Source organism: Naegleria fowleri, assembly GCF_008403515.1.
Source record: "Naegleria fowleri strain ATCC 30894 chromosome Unknown tig43, whole genome shotgun sequence".
Taxonomy (NCBI): domain Eukaryota; phylum Heterolobosea; class Eutetramitea; order Acrasida; family Naegleriidae; genus Naegleria; species Naegleria fowleri.
The window spans coordinates 327,842-347,424 of record NW_025407975.1 but is presented as its reverse complement, the minus strand read 5'-3'; the positions used below and the strand labels follow the sequence as shown (position 1 = coordinate 347,424).

At 37.2% G+C, this 19,583-nt stretch overlaps 10 protein-coding genes across 10 annotated transcripts; 4 read left to right on the top strand and 6 right to left on the bottom strand.

Annotated features, from left to right (window-relative positions):
* Window positions 1–138: 138 nt before the first annotated feature.
* FDP41_005133 (uncharacterized protein) lies at window positions 139–2,885 on the top strand (the record flags this gene model as incomplete). The annotated part of the gene is made up of 2 exons (XM_044708625.1): window positions 139–441; window positions 726–2,885. The coding sequence occupies 2 exons, from the start codon at window positions 139–141 to the stop codon at window positions 2,883–2,885; spliced, it is 2,463 nt and encodes an 820-aa protein (XP_044560519.1).
* A 90-nt stretch (window positions 2,886–2,975) lies between these two features.
* On the bottom strand, window positions 2,976–3,582 carry FDP41_005132 (uncharacterized protein; the record flags this gene model as incomplete). Its single annotated transcript, XM_044708624.1, has 3 exons — window positions 2,976–3,133; window positions 3,234–3,311; window positions 3,462–3,582. 3 exons carry the CDS (start codon window positions 3,580–3,582, stop codon window positions 2,976–2,978), a joined length of 357 nt encoding a protein of 118 aa, XP_044560518.1.
* Window positions 3,583–3,976: 394 nt separating this feature from the next.
* On the bottom strand, window positions 3,977–5,245 carry FDP41_005131 (uncharacterized protein; the record flags this gene model as incomplete). Its single annotated transcript, XM_044708623.1, has 1 exon — window positions 3,977–5,245. One exon carries the CDS (start codon window positions 5,243–5,245, stop codon window positions 3,977–3,979), a length of 1,269 nt encoding a protein of 422 aa, XP_044560517.1.
* Window positions 5,246–5,583: 338 nt separating this feature from the next.
* FDP41_005130 (uncharacterized protein) lies at window positions 5,584–7,422 on the top strand (the record flags this gene model as incomplete). Its single annotated transcript, XM_044708622.1, has 3 exons — window positions 5,584–6,603; window positions 6,670–7,194; window positions 7,261–7,422. The coding sequence occupies 3 exons, from the start codon at window positions 5,584–5,586 to the stop codon at window positions 7,420–7,422; spliced, it is 1,707 nt and encodes a 568-aa protein (XP_044560516.1).
* A 63-nt stretch (window positions 7,423–7,485) lies between these two features.
* On the bottom strand, window positions 7,486–8,025 carry FDP41_005129 (uncharacterized protein; the record flags this gene model as incomplete). Its single annotated transcript, XM_044708620.1, has 2 exons — window positions 7,486–7,564; window positions 7,823–8,025. 2 exons carry the CDS (start codon window positions 8,023–8,025, stop codon window positions 7,486–7,488), a joined length of 282 nt encoding a protein of 93 aa, XP_044560515.1.
* A 201-nt stretch (window positions 8,026–8,226) lies between these two features.
* FDP41_005128 (uncharacterized protein) lies at window positions 8,227–12,773 on the top strand (the record flags this gene model as incomplete). Its single annotated transcript, XM_044708619.1, has 3 exons — window positions 8,227–9,815; window positions 9,872–10,370; window positions 10,419–12,773. The coding sequence occupies 3 exons, from the start codon at window positions 8,227–8,229 to the stop codon at window positions 12,771–12,773; spliced, it is 4,443 nt and encodes a 1,480-aa protein (XP_044560514.1).
* Window positions 12,774–12,790: 17 nt separating this feature from the next.
* On the bottom strand, window positions 12,791–14,278 carry FDP41_005127 (uncharacterized protein; the record flags this gene model as incomplete). Its single annotated transcript, XM_044708618.1, has 1 exon — window positions 12,791–14,278. The coding sequence occupies one exon, from the start codon at window positions 14,276–14,278 to the stop codon at window positions 12,791–12,793; it is 1,488 nt and encodes a 495-aa protein (XP_044560513.1).
* Window positions 14,279–14,756: 478 nt separating this feature from the next.
* Window positions 14,757–15,751, top strand: FDP41_005126 (uncharacterized protein; the record flags this gene model as incomplete). Its single annotated transcript, XM_044708617.1, has 2 exons — window positions 14,757–14,866; window positions 15,100–15,751. The coding sequence occupies 2 exons, from the start codon at window positions 14,757–14,759 to the stop codon at window positions 15,749–15,751; spliced, it is 762 nt and encodes a 253-aa protein (XP_044560512.1).
* A 156-nt stretch (window positions 15,752–15,907) lies between these two features.
* FDP41_005125 (uncharacterized protein) lies at window positions 15,908–16,705 on the bottom strand (the record flags this gene model as incomplete). The annotated part of the gene is made up of 1 exon (XM_044708616.1): window positions 15,908–16,705. The coding sequence occupies one exon, from the start codon at window positions 16,703–16,705 to the stop codon at window positions 15,908–15,910; it is 798 nt and encodes a 265-aa protein (XP_044560511.1).
* A 229-nt stretch (window positions 16,706–16,934) lies between these two features.
* On the bottom strand, window positions 16,935–19,004 carry FDP41_005124 (uncharacterized protein; the record flags this gene model as incomplete). Its single annotated transcript, XM_044708615.1, has 1 exon — window positions 16,935–19,004. The coding sequence occupies one exon, from the start codon at window positions 19,002–19,004 to the stop codon at window positions 16,935–16,937; it is 2,070 nt and encodes a 689-aa protein (XP_044560510.1).
* Between the last annotated feature and the right edge of the window lie 579 nt (window positions 19,005–19,583).

Genomic DNA, 19,583 nt, shown 5'->3' with positions numbered 1-19,583 from the left:
ATTTCCTCACTTCCAAATTTACCTTTGAAAGCATCCATCGATCAGCATCTTCCAGTCCTTATTACTTTGGTTCCGTAACATCAATAAACAGCACTCATCACGTCACTTGTCAGCAAGTTCTTCAATCCTCAAAAAAAAATGTCTTCCTCACACTGCTTCTTCCACATCAACAACATCCAAGCAACAGCTTCTCATCCATTCCAAATCAAGGTAGATTCCAATGTCATCTTCTCTTCCACTGAAGACATTGAAAAGAAAACCATTGAGCATGAGATTCCAATTCCAAAATTTGCCTCTGTACATAATGTCTACATCAATATCTTGTCACCAATGAATCATCTCGACGAATTGGAAAGATACAATCTCACTCACAAGGGAACTCACTTTATTATTGATCCAACCCGAAAATCAAATCAAGTTCGTCAATGTTTGGATGAACAGGTAAGTTCAGATAATAGTATGATTAGCTTGTTGTCCAATTCTAATAATATCAAATTAACCTCCAACAACAATTCATGACCATTTTTGGAATTTTCAAATGATCACACCATCAAACTCATATTATGATCCTCATGATGGTTACCATTGATCTGCTCCTACTATCTATTCTATCCTTTTGTGTTTATACTCATCCTCGGAATGCTATCTGTTGACAATTGTTTCAACATGATCTTCTTTCATGATTGTGATCTTTCATCACCATTTCAACTTGGACTCCAATTTAGGGAACCACTGGAACAACCGGAGTACCCACTGGATCTCCATCCATTTCCACCACTAAAAAGACATCCAATACTTCCACCTCATCCATTCTTGGTGTGAAACCTCAGGGAACAAGTACATCATCATCGACTTCTCCGGTTCATTCTCCAAGAAGATCTTCCAACATGATGCAATCCTCATCAGCATCTCCAAACAAGTCTACTACTGCTAATACTTCAACTGCTACTACTAATACTACTTCTACTACGACCACTTCAAATATTCGTGTTCCAGTTCAAGTGTCCAATAGCAATTCTCTCTCTTCTGAGAATCGAGGTGAAATTATTCGTGAATCAGTGTTTGATCAAGTTGATGATTCGGAAACACAATTGACCTTTTGGTTGTATGGAGTGGTGGGTTCAGATCGTTATCCTTTACGTATTTTAGTGGATGGTTTGTGTGTGCTTCGATGTGAACATGATTTGGAATCTGGAAAGGTTCATGTGAAAGTGAAGGAACCAAAATTTTCACCTGAACACAAAGTTAACTTGTCTGTGGATATGCCACTTGTCACTGGTGTCAGTAATCAAAGAAGAATTTTCAATGAGAAACGTTTCAATTTATCAACAGGTGGAAAAGTCTTTTTGATTGATTTTAGAAATGCAAATCAACAAAGCGATGAAAAGAGTGACACTACTGCAACTGCTCATGTCATTCAAGTTGCTTCTGAAAAGCAATTGGAAGGTTATCCTGAACCAGCTCTCTATGATCCTTCTCAACACACTCCTGCCACAAGCCAAACCGTTCCACCTCCAGTGACCTTCTCGATGGAACCATTCCAAATTGATGAATATCAAGTCGATGCTTCCAAATTATCTGATGAACAACGTGAAAAATTATTGAAAGTCCAATCGTTGCAAGATCGTGGAATTTTAACACAACAAGAAGCAGATTTTGAACGAAAGACCATTATTGGAGACAAGTTGTTTTCATTCCCTAAAAAGGTAGTGAACAAGAATTCCGAGAATTCCAGTGCTTCTACTTGCAATACTGCAGAACATTCAGCCACTTGTTTGAATCCACTTGTTGCATCTCCAAGAAATTCAACTACTTTGTCATCACCACGTAATAATAGTACAAGCAGTAGTAGTGATAGTAGTAATACTAGTAATTCTACTAATCAATCATCACCACGTCATAACAGTAGTGATAATAATGGTAGTAGCAATAGTGTTGCAAGAACTTCTCCGAGACCTTCTGGAAATTCTTCAACTGCTGAATGTATTGAAATGAAACTCTTCTTGTGTAATATTAAGGCATCAGAGTCAGCACCTTTCAAATTAATTTACAAGCCAGAAAATGCTGTCATGATTTCATTGGATGAAGATGTTCCACCAGAAAAGATTATTTGTGTGAAGGGCGACATTCCAGTCAATCCAAATGGTGACACTTTGGCTCCATTGATTATTGACATGCCAAAAGTTGGCGTTCAATTGGATCATACTCTAAATTTGAGTAACGGTGGAAGATTTGCAATGATTGGAGTTGCGAATAATGAAACTGGAAAAGTTGTTTGTAAACAACAAAAGACAGAAGAATTTGAATCCATTTTGGAGGAAACTGTGAAGGAAGAACCATCCAAGATTTTTGTACATTTTAGTGGAATTCAAGCATCTCCTGAACAACCATTTGTGGTCTACATTAATGACAAGCAAGCTTATAAGAGAGAAGAATCATTGAAGAAGAGACAAAAGGGAACTATTAATGGTGACATTCCTCGCAATAAGCGTATCAATTCATCCAAGGATGAGAATCATGTGGTGAGCATTCGAGTGGAAGCTCCAATGACTTCACCCAAGCCAAAGATTGTTGCTGTTGATTTGACCAATAAGGGACCTCATGTCTTTATTTTCTGTAATCAAGACACAAATGAGTTGATTGTCAAACAATCTCACAATGAAAATGCAAAGGAAGAGGAAATGACAATTTGTGAAGATTACGATGCTGCTGCAACCAAGTCATCTTCTTCAAGCAGCCCTTCGACAAATTCCACAACAACCAAACAACAAAAGAGATTGACTGAAGAGGATATTGAATACTTGAAAAAGTTATTGGATTTGAAGAATGCTGGAGTTTTGAGCGAGGAAGAGTATGAAAAGAAAAAGTCAGAAGTATTGTTTTAAATAAATTCAAGTTTGCATGGCATTCAATTCTTACTCCCGTTGTTGTTGAAAAAAGAAGGTTCAAGTTGAACACACAAAGTGTGACACTTTTTAAAGCTTGATCTTTCCGACAATGACATATCTCTTCTTGTAGAAATCTTCCCATTGCTTGAGTGTTTTCAACTCCTTTTCAGTAAGGCCTTCCAAACTACCATAAGGTTGAAGATCTTCAGCATTGAGGCTTGATTTGGCGAGAGCTCGTGTGGCATCTGTGTTGAGTGAAAAATATTATTCATTCAAATAATAATATTACAAAATAGTTGCAATAATTATAATCATGACGATTTGTCAGTCAATGATAAAACTCACCTGTTCCAGCAAAAACACTATATCCAGCTCCTGGAGCATACATTTCTCTCTTTTCTTCGCTCACTTGGAAAATGAGACCTGAAATTAATAGAATTATTATTGTGTTCAAGTTGTATTAATTCAAATCATGTGATCATATTATTTGAATTTCATTTGATATTAATCATCGTTATTTCCAATAAAAATTTATGGAATTGATCGGGATCACTATTTCATCAACACACTTACCGTTACATCCGATCCAAATTGGTAAATCATTTTCTCCCTTGTGTTGAGCAAGGTCTTCCATCGTAAAGTAAACATCAGGAATGGGTTGATTGGATAAATCAGTGGCTTGTTGTTGCTCCATGTTCTCTGTTCTAAATGATATTAAAAAAAACACAAATGTGTCCGAAAACACCATAAATCCGTTCCATCATGATTCCGACCGGACGAAACAACTCATTCAACACACTTACATTTTTTTTGGTTGAGTACAATGTGATGATTGTCATGCTTGTTCACAACAAATGACCTCTCGGATTAATTAATTACTATTGACCAATCAAAAGAATTCTCGGAGAAAAAAATCCAGCAATAGCACACCAGTTAACAAAACATCATTTTCCTTGCACCTTCTTCGCTTGATCAATTCCCAGACGGACTGGTAATCTCTAGTGTATATGTCGTTGATGCATGTTGGCCATGTTTGAACAATGGATAAGAAGAAGGAAGTGTTCAGAGATGCGTAGAGATGAATTAATTTATTCATCCTTTGGTGCAATGGAAACACAATCGCCAGCTTTACACATGCTCACACAAAAGTACCATCTCTTGTTTTCATCGACTTGTCCCTTGAAGGTTTGAGCCATGAGTTTGCCATTCAAAAAGTAATTAAGAGAAGCTTGCTTAAAGTCCACAAGCATGCCAATCTTGTCACCCACTTTCCATTCGGTGGGTTCTTGAACAAATGACTCTGCTACACTTCTGCCATTGCAGTAGAACTTTTTATCTGTCAGGGAGAGAGCAAAGGAATTGCTGTATTGGCTCGATCCAATCACATTGTTTTCTGTGCAAAGTTGATTATCATACTCGGCAGTGATGATACCAAAGAACAAGACACATTCTTCTGTTACTTTCTCAATCACAAATTCTACATAATTGTTATGGACAGATACGTGATTGCTTAGTCTACAGGTGGTTCCCCAGGCGTTCTCCTTGGCATGAACTCGTTTTTTATCCTCAGAGATTACGCAATTAGGGCTGCATTTATCAGAAAACTGATCCACTCCTTCGATGGACTCTTCATAGGTTTCTTGTGATGGTTGTTGTTGTTCAAGTAAAGACTCCATGTTTCTTAACTTTTGTAATTGCAGGGTTTGGATGAATAATTGAGTAAGCTCAGTAAGTCTATTTTCCAAATCGCTAATTTGTTTGCTTTGAAGTAAGTACTTGTGCTCGAGAAGAGTGTTTTTCAACTCCAATCTTTCGATTATTTGACTGAAATAAAAGTTCTTTCGCATTAAATCTTCAATCATGACTTGTTCGTTTCGTTCAACTTCCTCCAATGTGAAGGCAACTTTGACAGTTAAGAAAACAGCTTTGAGTGAAATATCAACTACAAGGGCACACTTTTTCGAGTGAATTTCATTCAAGGTAGGAGTGAGATTTTTCATCTCCGAGGAAGGAGTACTCAATGGATAACATTCAGTACTGAACAAGAGTTCAAACGATAAATTCTTTTCTTCTCCTTTAAAAGCACTCATGATCATTTGAGCAATTGCTTCAACACTCAACTTGGTACCTTGTTTACTGATTTCCAAAGCATCATCGGAGGAAATTACCCTTTTCCACATTCTTCCAGTTGCTGCCTCTTTGATTTGAATCAGGAATGTATTCTCTTCCTTGTCCAATTTCGTATACAAAGTTCCAGCCAAATTATCGAGTCCGAATTGTATTTCATCGCGATCAATGTGATGTGGTTGTTGAGTGGGTGGGGATGAAGTTGAGTTTGAAGTTTTTCCCTTTTCCATTTTTTTAAGTGTTGGAAAGGCTTGAAACAACAGAAACTGGAGAAATATTCACATACAACGAACAGGTCAGTCCATCGTTGAGTGAGAGTCAACAATGAATCTACTACATCCATCCACTATCTAATCAGGTTTTTCAAGTGGTTGTATAATTCATGCCAACTCGAGATCAAGATGTAAATTGGCGCCAAGAAAAGTGTACAAAAAAAATAGCAAACTTTTCATCACAAACATTTTTCTATCCTGTAAACTGGACGATTTATTAATATTATTATTATTTTTTGAAATTTGACCCAAAAACTGAACAAAGAGAATACATTTACTTCCTACTGTTAGATATTATGGATATTGTATATAGTTATAAAAAGAAAGTACGAGAACTGGGCCAACCGTATGAATTTGAAGACTCCGAACCAATTCTTCTTGTAAATATTCAACCCGATGATAGAATTCGGAAATCCTATTACATTGAAAAAGACCCTTGCCATGTTGGAGTTCAAACAGCACCGGAGTTGAGCGAACATGTTGTCAATACAAATACAAAAAACTATTCCAGCTCAGGAATGCTGCACATTGAAGGAGGCTGGCCGAAGGATGTAAATGCAATGGATGTGGATGCAAAAAAGAGACATCAAAAGAAAGTGGAAAAAGATGATTCTTATGTGAAATCCGCTCTTGCTCTCTCTAATGAAGTTATTAAGAATCTTTGTATTAATACAGCTCTAAATGTACATGAGAATTATTTTGAAACTGATGAAATTAGTGGAATTGAGGATGATCAATTAATTCGATCAACAACAACAAAACCTACAGCCACCGTATTAACCATACTTAAAGATCCTTCAGAGCATAAGAGGATCGTTAACCACATTGCATGGGCAAACGGAGATTCTAAAAAATTGGCTGCTGCTTACTTTGTACCTCAAAATGATGCCCTTTCCGAGAGCATGGAAAAAAGTTCATATATTTGGGATATTCGAAATCCAAACTCTCCAGAGTTGGTCTTGACTCCTGGATCTCCTTTGAGTTGTTTAGAGTTTAATCCAAAAGACTCAACCTGTATTTTAGGAGGTGCAAGAAATGGTTGTCTCTACGTTTTTGACACTAGGCGTGGCTCGAATCCTGTTGAATATTCTCATAGCCAAACAAGTCACAAAGATCCAGTGTATTCAGTTCGGTGGATACAAAGCAAACAGTTCACAGAGTGTGTGAGTATTTCGAGTGATTCACAAGTGTTGTTTTGGGATATTCGAAATTTGGCAGAACCATTGGAAAGAAATGTTTTAGAAATAACTCAATCTAAGATCTATCAGCCTCAGAAATTTGGGGCCCTCTGCATGGATTATGATACCTCGTATAGTGTAAGTAGAAAATGAGCAAAACATGATTAGAAATATAACGTAACATGAAAAAATGGATACGTTAAGACCTCTAAATTGCTCATAGGTTCAGATCGAGGCCAATGTCTAATTTGGAACAGAAAAGCAAGAAAAGGAGGAAAAGAAAAAGTTGAGAGAGTATATCTAGGTCATCACAGCTCTGCCTTCTCAGTTCAACGATGTCCCTTCAACCCTAAGTATTTCCTCTCGATAGGAGATTGGACAGCTAGGATTTATCACGACGATATTTGGAAAAATCCCTTAATTGAAACCAAATATAGTGAAAACTACCTTACTGATGGATGCTGGTCGCCCACAAGACCAGGTGTATTTTTCACAACATCAACGGATGGGTCGTTCAGTGTGTGGGATATTCTTCACAGCCATTCAAAGCCTGTGGTTTCTCTGCAGTTGACATCGAGCTTGCATTGTGTGAGCACTTCGAACGGAAAACATCTCGCTGTAGGAGACAGAGATGGGGGTGTAAGCTACATTGAACTGAGTGATGATTTGAGCGGATATTTTAATGGTGCTCCTAGAGTTATTCAGGATGAAAAGAATGCAATTAACGATGTAAGTTTTTCTTGGATTGGAGTCTTATTAAGCAAATATTTCAATTCAATTTCACCGAAACGTCAGATGTTGGATCGAGAGACAAGACGAGAGAAAGCGCTCGAACAAAAGGTCAAACCTGTGGAAAGCACTAATTCTTCATCTTTGTTGGAGGTTCCACATGAAAGGTTTGTGGCTCCTAATGAAGAAGAATTAAACAAATATTTTGAAGAAGCTCTACAAAGGTAGAATTTAACATGGCAATATCCGCATAGCTGGTTGGTTTAATGTTTGAGAAGTATAGCACGACGATTATTGGTTTTTAGGTACCTCAACTTGAGCAATGAATTTCTTGTTAAAGTGAATGTTCTTCTCCATAAGCAAGCGACATCTAATATTTGGGTGGTGTTGAAATTAACGCGAGAAATGGATGTGTCCGATAATACAATACGAATGATGGCAATGATGCAACCAATAAATCATTGATATTCAATTTTGATTTTCAATAATCCAGATTAATTTTCGTCCGAACATTTGAAAATAATATTCCACAATCGATCGTCATCATGATGAAGGTACATTCAAAACAATAACAACATGAATCACGGTTTCATCTCCTCATTTTCCTATTCGTTGGAAATGTACTTACTCTGTCCATCCCATACCGAAACCAATACCGGCACCAAATCCTAAAGCAGCAGATCTTCTTCCTCTCAAAAGAACAAAAGCAGGAATAACGCTTGCCACGAAACCGATGGTTGTCTTTTGAAGGATATTCTCAAGGCAGTGTTCCAACTTTTCGTCCTTCAATAATTCAGAGGGGACTTTATCTTGTGATGATGAAGTACTCATTTTTTGTCTTGATTTGAACCTATGAATCCGATCCAAGTGATTAGAGGACCATAACTCATCAATGCAATTTCACTCTAATCGTTATTAATCATGATCATACAAGTTGAAATTCGGTCGACGCCAAATGCTCCATTTGCAACTTCAACCATTTATTCATCATCCTCGAACTCTTGAAGGAATATTCAAAAAGCAAGAAAAAAAATGAGAGGAGGAAAACGAGGACGCGGAGGAAGACGTCGCAGACAAGGAGGTGGAAGAAGAAGAGGCTATCATCAGCAATCCGAGTCAAATGCTCCATTGTTGGATGGAAAAAACCCAATTGATTTGACGGTAGAAGAGGATTATTTAATTGAAGGTGAATCGGATGATGAAAACATGATGGATGACTCAGCTTCTGATTCTTCTTCCGATTCTTCTTTTGACCCAAATGAAAGAACTTCTGTTGCAACAGCTTCAACAGCAAGATCCTCTCATCCAAAATCTCATAAAAGCGGCAAGCAACAATATTATGAACAGCATAAGCATAGATTTGAAATGAACAATGAGGTTCTAGGTTGGGTGTTGGATGACATCATGACACCCATCGAATTAGATCCTATTCCTGACAAATTTAGAGACGTTAAACATTATTGCAATAGCTTTTTGGATTATGTTTTTGAAGAAACACGAGCTTGTATTCAACAATCAATAGAAACTGATAATCATGGTGAATTTGCAAAATGCGCAGTCACAAAATGGAAAAAGGGTAAAAATCGTGGAGATTCGGCCACCATTTATTTTGACATTATTCCAAGGCCTCCAAAGGATCCAACTATGACACCCTACATACCAATGTTTCAAAAACATGATTATTGTATTGTGACCTCTGAACCAAATTTGAAAGATTTGGAAAAACAAAATCACTTCTTCGTCATTGTAGAAGAAGGAAATCAACAGAGTACCAACAAATTCAAGATGCAATCTCAGCCATGGAATCGACGAGGAAGAAGAGGTGGAAGACGAGGTGGACGAGGAGGTAGACAACAAACATCATTCCCACGAGCTAATGCTTCATCAACTATTCAAACAAAATTCAAAGCCAAGTTTGTAGCAACAAGTGTAACCAAGCACATGTTGAATATGGAGGCGACATTCAAAAAAGGAAGAAAGCACAAGGGAAGTCATAGACAAGGAGGTGGAGGAGGTAAACAAAATTGGTTTGTTTTTCCAATTTTCACAATGGTTACAAAACACAGAGAGTACGAGGCATTGCAAAGAATGTCCATTCCAAATCACATTTTCCAAGTTATCAAAGGAGAACGTGCTCATGGACATCAAAAAGCTCAACCAGTTGAGAACATTGCCCCTCCATTGAGAGAGTTTCTTGAAAAAACCTATAACGCTTCTCAATTTAAGGCTATTCAACAAGTATTGAACAAGGTTGATGAAAAAGTTCATTTAATTCATGGACCTCCCGGTTGTGGTAAGACAAGCGTCTTACTAGGATTGATCATGACACTTCTTGCCAATAAGAAGCGTATTCTAATTTGTTCGGGTACCAATGTTGCCGTAGATCATATCATTAACAAGATGACTCAAAACGGTTTACGAAACAGTAATGGAGAGAAATACCAGCTTTCTATTAACAAAATGGCGAGAATTGGTAATGATGAAAAAATCGACGAGCTCAGCAAAAAAATTGATCCTGCAACTCGTTTCAAACAACTTCAAAGAAATGTTAAAGATATAATTCATTGCGTAGAGTTAATTCGTAACGAACAAGGAGAAGTTATGGAGAAATCTAGGCAATCGTAAGTTTTTAAGCTTGCTCTCATTGTTAATAATTTTTTTCTAATTTTCACAATAGAAATACTGCTTTCAATGCTAGAAACTCAATCAAATCTAGGACAGAAAAAATTAACAAGCTCATTTCTAACACCGATGACACGATTAATCGACTCTTGACAACAAAGCTTGTAAATCAAGAAATGGTGAACACAGTTCTAGAAAAATTTTCTAAAGTTAAAGAACATATCAAAAACTTTTTAGATCTAGGAAATTCTTCAGACGCTAAAAAACAAGACTTGAATAACAATGCAAAAGAACTTTACGATGAAATTGATGCATTCTTTAAGGAGCTACAAGTTTACTTAACTCTCGATAACAGAGATGTTGAAAAGAAAATTTTAGACAATTGCGACTTGGTATTTGCAACATTAGCCATTACCGGAAGGCACCTGATGAGAAGTTGTAAAACATTTGATGTGCTAATCATTGACGAAGCGGCTCAAGTCACAGAATCTGAATCTATCATTCCATTATGCCTAGTTACAGATACTCTTGTGTTAATTGGAGATCCCAAACAAGTAAGTATTGAATGATTTATCATACGCTTTGATAACATATTTTTCCAGTTACCCTCTACCGTATTGTCTGAAGAAGCTGTTGAAAAGGAATACAATAGAAGCATGTTCGAAAGATTGATGAAATTGTCACACAACAAAGGAATGTCCATTCAAAAACCAGTCCTATTAGACACACAATATCGTATGCATCCGGCAATTTCTAAATTCCCAGAAAATGTTTTCTATCATGGTATTCTAAAAGATGGTGAAAATGTAAAACAATACCATGCCCATCCCGATTGGAAGCCACTCTATGAAAAAGGTCTTGAACCATGCCTGTTTATGCACTGTCCAAATTCTGTTGAGTCCTTTAATGCTCACATTAAGAGTTATCAAAACGAAGAAGAGGCAAATTTAGTGGTTAAATTGATTGACTTTTATATGAACACGCTTGGCATATCCAGGAATAAGATTGCAGTCATTACATTTTACAGAGCTCAAGTGGATCTTATTCGAGAAAAGCTTTCTCAATATGAAAAGGAACATCCACAGGTTGTATCCAAATCTCAAGTGACAAAGGAAGTTCAAACCTCAACAACATCCCTTCAAGCTCAAAAAAATCAAACCGAGAATGTTGACACAACAGAAGTTAACAAAGTGTCGCAAGCTACAGAAGATGGACTTGGAGAACCTCTACCAGAAGATTACGAAGATAGTAGTGATGACGAAGAACCATTGGAAGAGATTGAAGAATGGTTTGATGTGAACACTGTTGATTCGTACCAAGGTTCTGAAAAGCAAATTGTCATTTTGAGTACTGTTCGTGCCAATGACAGAAATAGTTTGGGTTTCTGTGTGGATCAAAGACGTCTCAATGTGGCCATCACCAGAGCTCAGTATTCTCTTGTCGTTGTTGGAAATGGAGAGAATTTATGCAGCAATGACATTTGGAGGAGTTTCGTTAGTCACACCAAAATTATGGAGCCATCTGATTACTTTAAGAATGAAGCTGGAGATAATGTTCCAACTGACAATTTATTAACAAGGAGCATTCAGCGAAATAGTCTTAATCTGGTAGCAGCTTTATTGGCTAACAAGACTCTTCTCAACAGCATTGAGAATATGCAAGATTTCACAAATAAGATTATTGATATGTGTCTCAATCGTGACAATCACGTACTTTTTGGACAAGCTATTAAGCATTTGAAAATTAATTTACACACTACAGGATTTAGAAACGGAAATAATCTCATTCATAGATGTATTCATACAAGAAGCTACGATTGTTTAGCTGTATTGCTTCATCATGTTTCATCTCATTCCTTGTTACTTGACTTTGATGACCGTGGTCAACTTGCTATTCATTTAATTGCCATCGACTATGGTAGAAAACAACACGAAAAAGAGAAATTGAAAGAAACATTTGAGGCAATGGTTTCTGCCATGACAAAGGTAGAACCAAGTGCTCAACAAAAAAAGCAACTTCATTTGACAAGAGTGGACCCTCTTGTTATATTTGAAACACTTAACAGAAATGGACAGTCTGTTGCTGAAATTCTCATCAAGAAAGGATGTGAAGAATTATTGGAAATTTTGGCAAAATTTAATGTATTGAATGATACTGATGAAAATTTGAGAAAATTAGCGAAAGGAGGAAATTTGGAACGGTTTTTCAAAGTGAACAACAACAACATAACGTCACAACCTCCTTCTTCAATCAACATTCAACAACCAACTAAGGAACGACCATCATCCAAGCAACATCATCAAAACAATCACTTGTCCCAAAATCAATCAAGAAATTCTCAACAACAAGAACGTCAAGCAACAAGTATTAATGATCAGCAACCAACACACAACCACATCAAAGGATCAACAAATTCACAAAAAGATCTACACAGAATCAAACACCAGCAACAACCTCAAATGCCCACAAAATCTCATGTCGTACCAAAATCTCAGGAACAACTCGTTCAACGGCAAACATCTCAACAGCACACAGAGACTACAACAGATGATTATCAAAAACAGTATGAACAATTCAAGCAGTTGATGCAAGCCAAATTCGTTCCTTCTGCCACAGCAGTATCACCGAGCAATATAAATCAAATGGTATCACCGCCTCAGCAACAAGATTCTTTAACGAGAAATGATCGAGTTCGTACCAGTGGTGGACAAAACAAGCAACAACAGCAACGATTTGTTAAGGTTGAAAAATCACAACAGCAGCAAAGCGTCACTCCACCCTTAAAGACACAAGAGAACATTGCTTCCCCACCTCAGCAGGAAACTGTACAACAAACTCATCACAAAAAGGATCGACACCACCACTCTTCTCGCAACAATAACAAATTTGCAGCAAACCCTCAAAAGATTTTGTTTGTAAAATCCAGTAATAATTCCTCATCGTCGTCACAACAATAAATTATTATTTTATGTTATTACATGAAAGCAACTTTTTCAAAATACACATTCACAACCTTATATTTTGGATTCAATTTCTTTTCCTTCTCTAATTGACGAAGCATGACCAAGGGTGAAAAAACTCTCTCCTGCTCTCGTCGTGTTCGTTCAGCTTCAATAATCTTTTCAGAATCCATTCCCTTATATTCTTCCACAAGTTGAGCTAGAATATTGACATTCTTTCCACCAAACATAGAAACACCTGAACCTGCAGTAGAATCACCATCGTCAGATTCACCACCATCGGATTCTTCATCTTCGTCTTTCTTTTTATGTTCGTAATATGCCTTTTTTAATTTTTCTGTGAGTGTGTTAAAACGAGATCTGGTTTGTTGTGGTGGTGCTTGTTTTCTGAGTGTCTCTTCTTTTTTCTTTTCTTCCTCATAATCTTGCAAAAAACTCATCATGTCCATGGTGGATGAGGATTCTTCATCTTCCTTCTTTTTCTTCTTTTTCAGATAATCAGAAGCAGCACGAGCCCGAGTGGTGGTCGATCCAGAGTTGGCATGTGATCCCAACGCACCATTAGGCGTACCATTAATGGTTGCTTTAGGAGCTTCTCCCAATGGTGATGTACATCTTCCACCAGAAGGGGGCATTAATTGGTTTGGACTCAATGATTGAATTTCTTTTTCATATCCTCGAATACTATCTTTCAATTCTTTCAAATCATGATCATCAATACTTTCATCTTCACTACTAGAATCGGAATCATCATCAATTGGTTCATCAATATCCACAATATCCACAGAATCAGTAGTGACATGTTGATTGGTTTGATTTCCATTCGAAGCATATTTCGACCCAAATAAAACGTGTAATGGAGTTTTCGAAGATGTCTGAGGGTTCGAAGTAGTACCTATTGAAGAGGATAGTGAACTTTCTCTAGAGTGATGGTGGTGATGTGATTTCACAGAATTGATAATTAATTTTCCAAGTGATCTACTTGGTGATGTTGACAACTGAGTTGAATCACTTTCACTCACACTTAAATTATCATTAGAATTCGAGGTTGTTGGCATGGGTGCTGACAAATTCGATGATGAATGTAAATCCGAACTTGAATGTTTTCTCGGCGTTAAAATACTTTTGAGTGATGACAAACTTTTCTTTCGTTCTTTCAATGAATTGTTGTTCGAAGAATTTTCTGAAGGAGTCGAAGGAGTGGTCATTGAAGAGCTTGTAATTTGTAAAACACCTCTTCGAACCGAGGTCGAAAGGGTCGGAACAACCGTGTTGTTGTTGTTGTTGGAAGTGATACTATTGTTGTCTAGATCATTATGATGAATCATTCCAGTGATGGAAGCGACGGATTGTGTTCGAATTCGAAGACCATGCTCTGAAGGGAGAGATTGGGAGGGACTTTCTGGAGAGTAGTCGCTGTTGTTGGTGTTGGCAGAAGAGAGAGTGGACGTACTCGTCGTCGCTGCGGTTTGGGACGAGAGAGATTTTCGTCTGCCAAACATTTTTTTAAATGGTTGACAAGTGACTGAAATGGAAGCGACCACCAAAGCGCTCAAAAGAGAAATTGAGGACAAATCCAACAAATCCTGTTGTGAAACTTTGTCTCTTTCTCTTCACAACACATTCAAGCAATTTCAAAGCATTTGAAAATAAATAATACATCATGAATTGTTTTGAAAATAAGTCTAAAACATCCTATTCTTGAAGAATTTGTAAATTCATCAATTTCCAATTCATTCCGATCTTGTGTGTTATTGAAAGCATCATCAAGATCTTTAGATCATGATCAGAAGAAATATATAACTAAGTTAATTCCATTTCCGAATTCCATGTTGAGTATTTTCTGGTTCCTTTTGTATTCTCTAAGGTGAGTTTCAGAATAGCTTATGATGAGCCTCAATACGTTTCATGAAAAAAGTCATCACTGAAGAAAGGAATAATTTTGTATTTTTAGAATTTTTTTTCATCTTTCTAAAAAAAATGTATTTGGATACTCACAAGCTTTTCCATCAAGATGCACCAAAGGAAACTCAGAATGTCTTTCCTTACCAACATTTGGTAGTGGATGAGGGTGCAAAGAAGCATACACAGTAAGTAGAGAGTTATCCGTTGTTCTTCTTTGTTGTAAGATTCATCAACGTTGGTTGCTGTTGATTTTTTGAAATTTAATGAACGCACGGAACATGTGGATGAATAATATTGTGATTAAATGGAATGGTGATGATATCAACTATGATTCACATTGGACAATTGTTTTAATCATTATCATCATTATCAATACAAACATCCGACCATACTTTTTCGATGATTCCTTTCAACATAGAGATCCAATCGTTACAGGAACATCCATCTTGGGAATTCGATACAACGGAGGAGTCATGTTGTGTTCTGATACATTGGGATCTTATGGTTCACTTGCAAGATTCCGTTCCATAGAAAGAATTAAAAAGATTGGTAGTAATACCATTGTAGGTGCATCCGGAGAGTACTCTGATTTCCAATATATTACTGATTTGTTGGAACAATTAGTAGATCGAGATTATTGTGCTGATGATAAGATTGAAACTTCACCAAAAGCTATTTATCAATATCTTGTTCGTATAATGTATAACAGAAGAAATAGATTCAATCCATTGTGGAATACTTTGATTGTTGCAGGATTTAAGGATGGCAAGTCATTCTTGGGATATACTGATTTATTGGGATCAAACTTTGAGGACGATACTATGGCTTCAGGTTATGGAGCTTATTTGGCTAAACCAATTCTTAGAAATTTCCTCGATAGTAAGAATGGAGATGTAAATAATATTTCAGAGCAAGAAGCAAGAGAAGTTTTGGAAAAGTGCATGAAAGTTCTCTACTACAGAGATGCCAGAAGTCTTAACAAGATTCAAATTGCTACTGCCACTGCTAGCGGTCTCACTATTTCTGAGCCTTATTCTTTGCAAACCGAATGGGCATTCAAAGGATTTTAAATATTTATTGTTGAATTTATTGATGTCCAATAAAAATGATTGTACATTTAATATATTTTGCGTGTGAATGATTTGTAAGCTCAATGAACACGTGGAATTCTCGTCTGTTGTCTGTACAGATTTATTACCTGTCTTAATCCTGTCTATTCACTTTATCTAATGAAAATCATCCATCAGAGGAGATTCTGGTTGGGTTTGAAAAAGATCAAAAGCATCTTGGTTGTTGGCTTCATCATTTTCCATAAAATCATGCAGAGGTTGTTCCAAAAGGATTTCCAGCGTGCTTTTTGACCCTTGACCCTCTCGAAAGGAAGGAACTATTGGGTCGAACCATTCAACATCGTAATCCTTATCAGCCCATTCAATCATTGGCTCGACGGCAGGTTGTTTCCAAAATACTTCAAGCATGCTCTCATCACATTCCATTATTTGCTGTGGGGAATCTGTGCCAGAAAAAACAAAGCCTTCATCCATAATCATGATTGATATGTCCGAGAAAGAGGATGTTTCCTGTGCATCAATTTCAAACACTGGCGAGGAGGGAGAGAGTAACATTTGTAGAGGTTGAGTTGAATGATCAACTTGTTGTTGGTTCTTTTGATGATGAAGAGAAGCCTTTTCAATTTCATGGGACGACCTTAGTTGATTACATCGAGCAACCGTGTCAGGAGAAAGAGCCATCACTCTTTGATTGGTCCTCATGCTATTTCCTCTTTGTTGTAGAGGCTTATTTGTTCCTTTCTTTCCATCATGATCTTGTTGTCCTTTACAACTGGAATGATCCAAAGTCTTTGAAGGATGTTCCGTTTTCTTCATTAAGGTTGGTGGTTGTTCTTGAAGTGTTGCCTTTTGAGATTTCTTGTTGCTGCCTTGTTTCTCATAAGGATGATATTTCCTTACATTGGTGGTGTGGTTGAAATTATTTGAAGAAGAAGAAGAGGCTTTATCTTTCATCTTTTAAAATCTCTTATTTGAATGTTGAGATGAAGAAGGAATTGTTTTTTTTAAAAGTGTTTCTTCTGTAGTCGTCGATGAGAAGAATTGTAATCAATGATCTTGTCAAGAAGAAGAAGAAGAAGGCTTTTCACCACTCCATCCTATTCAAATTCATCCATAAATCGAAAAACTCAACGATTTATTTCATCTCTACTGAAGAGACATCATCGTCGTGTAATGCTTGTTGTTATTTCATTTTCAAATCGGGTGAAGAAGAACAAGTAGAGGTAGATGCATTCTTCTTTCTGTTGAGAACCTTACCAAACACATAGAGAGCAATAAAGAGGGATGCCAAACAAATCATATTCAAGGTAACAGTTCCAAAAAGTGTTTTAGGTCCAATGGCCTTGAAGAGAGCAAGTGTGGCACTAGGACCAACCATGGCTCCAGTAGAACCACCCAAAACCATCAAACTTGTCATCATACCAGTGATTTCAAGTTTGAGCACGGAAGCAGGAATGGCAATTGTAGTTGGATACAAGGATGCAATGGAGAAACCATAGATCAAACTTGCAACACTCATGACTGTCACATTGGTGGAGAAAATCCAGAACATACTGATGGATACGGTGACACCCATCATGTCAATGATTAACATGACAAATGGTGGAACAAAGTATGAAATTGGAATGGCAACACCTCTTCCAATGGTAAATAGGAGCCAAACACCAGAGGTCAACATGTTAGCTTCGTAATCGTCCAGTAATTTCGTTGATGTCATGTAACTGTACAAAACATTTCCGTAAGTACCTTCAGCGCTGCAGTAGTTGAGAAGTGCCAAAGCAACTAAAATAGTGGCTGCAAGGTTGATCATAAATTCAGATCGACTTGAAGTGGTTGGCTGAGTGGCAGCAGTTGGTTCAGATGCATGCTTGTGCATGTCATCAATGCTTTCGTGGGATGAAAGAGCTGCTCCTTGCTCCTCGTCACCATTAATATTCTTCAACTCCTTTTGATCGACCAATCTTTCAGGTTTTTCATATTTTGAATCTCTCTTAATCCACAAATAAATCATGAATCCCAAAAAGAATAAAATGGAAATGAAGAAGAAACCACAAATAACACCATTGGTTCCAATGACTGACTTGGAAATTAAGGTGCCTTCAATAAATCCATTTGTGCTGGTACCATTGGTAAGGATGGAAGTACCATTTTCCATGATTAGGGTTGGTTCAAAAATGTTGTTTAAGCTTGCAGTTTCACTTTGGTCTTCAATAGCCAACTGAGAGTTGTCAATTCCCAACATTGCGTTCACAACCATTACTACCGTTGGGCCCAAAAAAAGGCCAACACCAGCACTGAAGTGAAAGAGTTGTGAAAATGGAGACACATTAATTTTCATCGCTGACCAAATGGTGAATAATAGGGCCTGTGCACAAATACCTAAATAGCCGCTTCCAACTCCAAATATGAAGAAAACAATGCACAAGGACCAAAGTGAGGATCCAAAAGGCATTAAAACAAGTGAGAAAGCCATCACCAAAATTGAGACAATTAATAAACTATAAATTGTGAGTGTTTCATAGAGAGATTTTCTGTTTGGATCCTTAATCTTTTTTTCAATAAATTTCCTTAAAGCATCCATGACTAAACCACCAATGATGGTTGTGACAAGAGATCCAATACCTCTAATCGTAAAAACAATTCCTACTTGCTCTTTTGTTGTTCCAGTTTGTTTGGCGAAAACATTAATCAAAGATCCGACACATGATGCCGCGATACAGAATGACGTAATTGAAAAATTCAATAACATGGTTTGTAAGAAGGCTTTAGTGAGAAGAACATCTTTGAGTTTTTGTCCATTCTCTTTCAGTTTAGAAGTGAGTGATTTGATCCAATTGGTAGGTGAGAAGGTGGTGGAGGAAGAGGAGGAAGAGGCTTGACTGGCTGATCCCACCGAAGCTGATTTCAACGGATCACCAGAAGTCTTGGCAAAAGAGTCTTCTTCATCGGCCAAGGCAATTTCATTCATACATGCATCATCATCATCACTGTGTTTGGTAGAGTCCGAGAGACCATCCATACCACCTGCTGTTTCTGGGACATGAAATTTAGAACCAGAAGATTTGTTGTGGTTGTGGCCCGAGTATGATGATGATGGTGATGGTGATGATTGAGCATGAGGTCGTCGTCGTTGTTGTTGTTCGGATTCAAAAACCAAACCAGCTCCATCTGAAGAGGCATTATCATCGTAGGGAATATTCATTGGAAATTCATCATCGATATCGTCATAGTTATGAACTTGTTTGGGTGCCATTATAAGTGATTGGGTGTTGATAAAGAGTCTCTGTAATAACCAGGTAGGTGAAAGAAGTTTGAAGACAAAACTCTTTGTTGTTGTTATGCAATTAATTGATTCAATACAAAGGTTACGGATAGTAAAAAAGCACAAATTGTTGGTTCGTTTTGGGATGAGGTTTATATCGGAGTGCTCAGGCTCAGCAGCAGTATAGGAGAGAAGAAAACCTTCGTTGACAAGTTGTGCTTTTTTGTTGTTGCCAAACTCCTCTCAAAACAAACACTCTCAGTTCAAATATTTTCCAAAGCAGGTTCCAATTTGGTAACATGTTAAAAAAAGGAAGACTGGATAATTATAACTGAATCCTTCTGAGGTCTTGAAGAGTAGGTCGACATTTTCTGTGCAAGGAAAATGGGTGATGAGCATGTGAAGGGGGTGATGAAACTTTCATGTTGAGTTTAACATGTGAGCATTCAAATAACGGCTGAAATTGACACTTTTGGAAAACAAGATAGTATGTGTTTCAACAAAAGTAAACAGAGTAATTCGCCAGAAACCTTACTGTCGTGGCTAATGCATCCTATCTAGTTTTCCTGA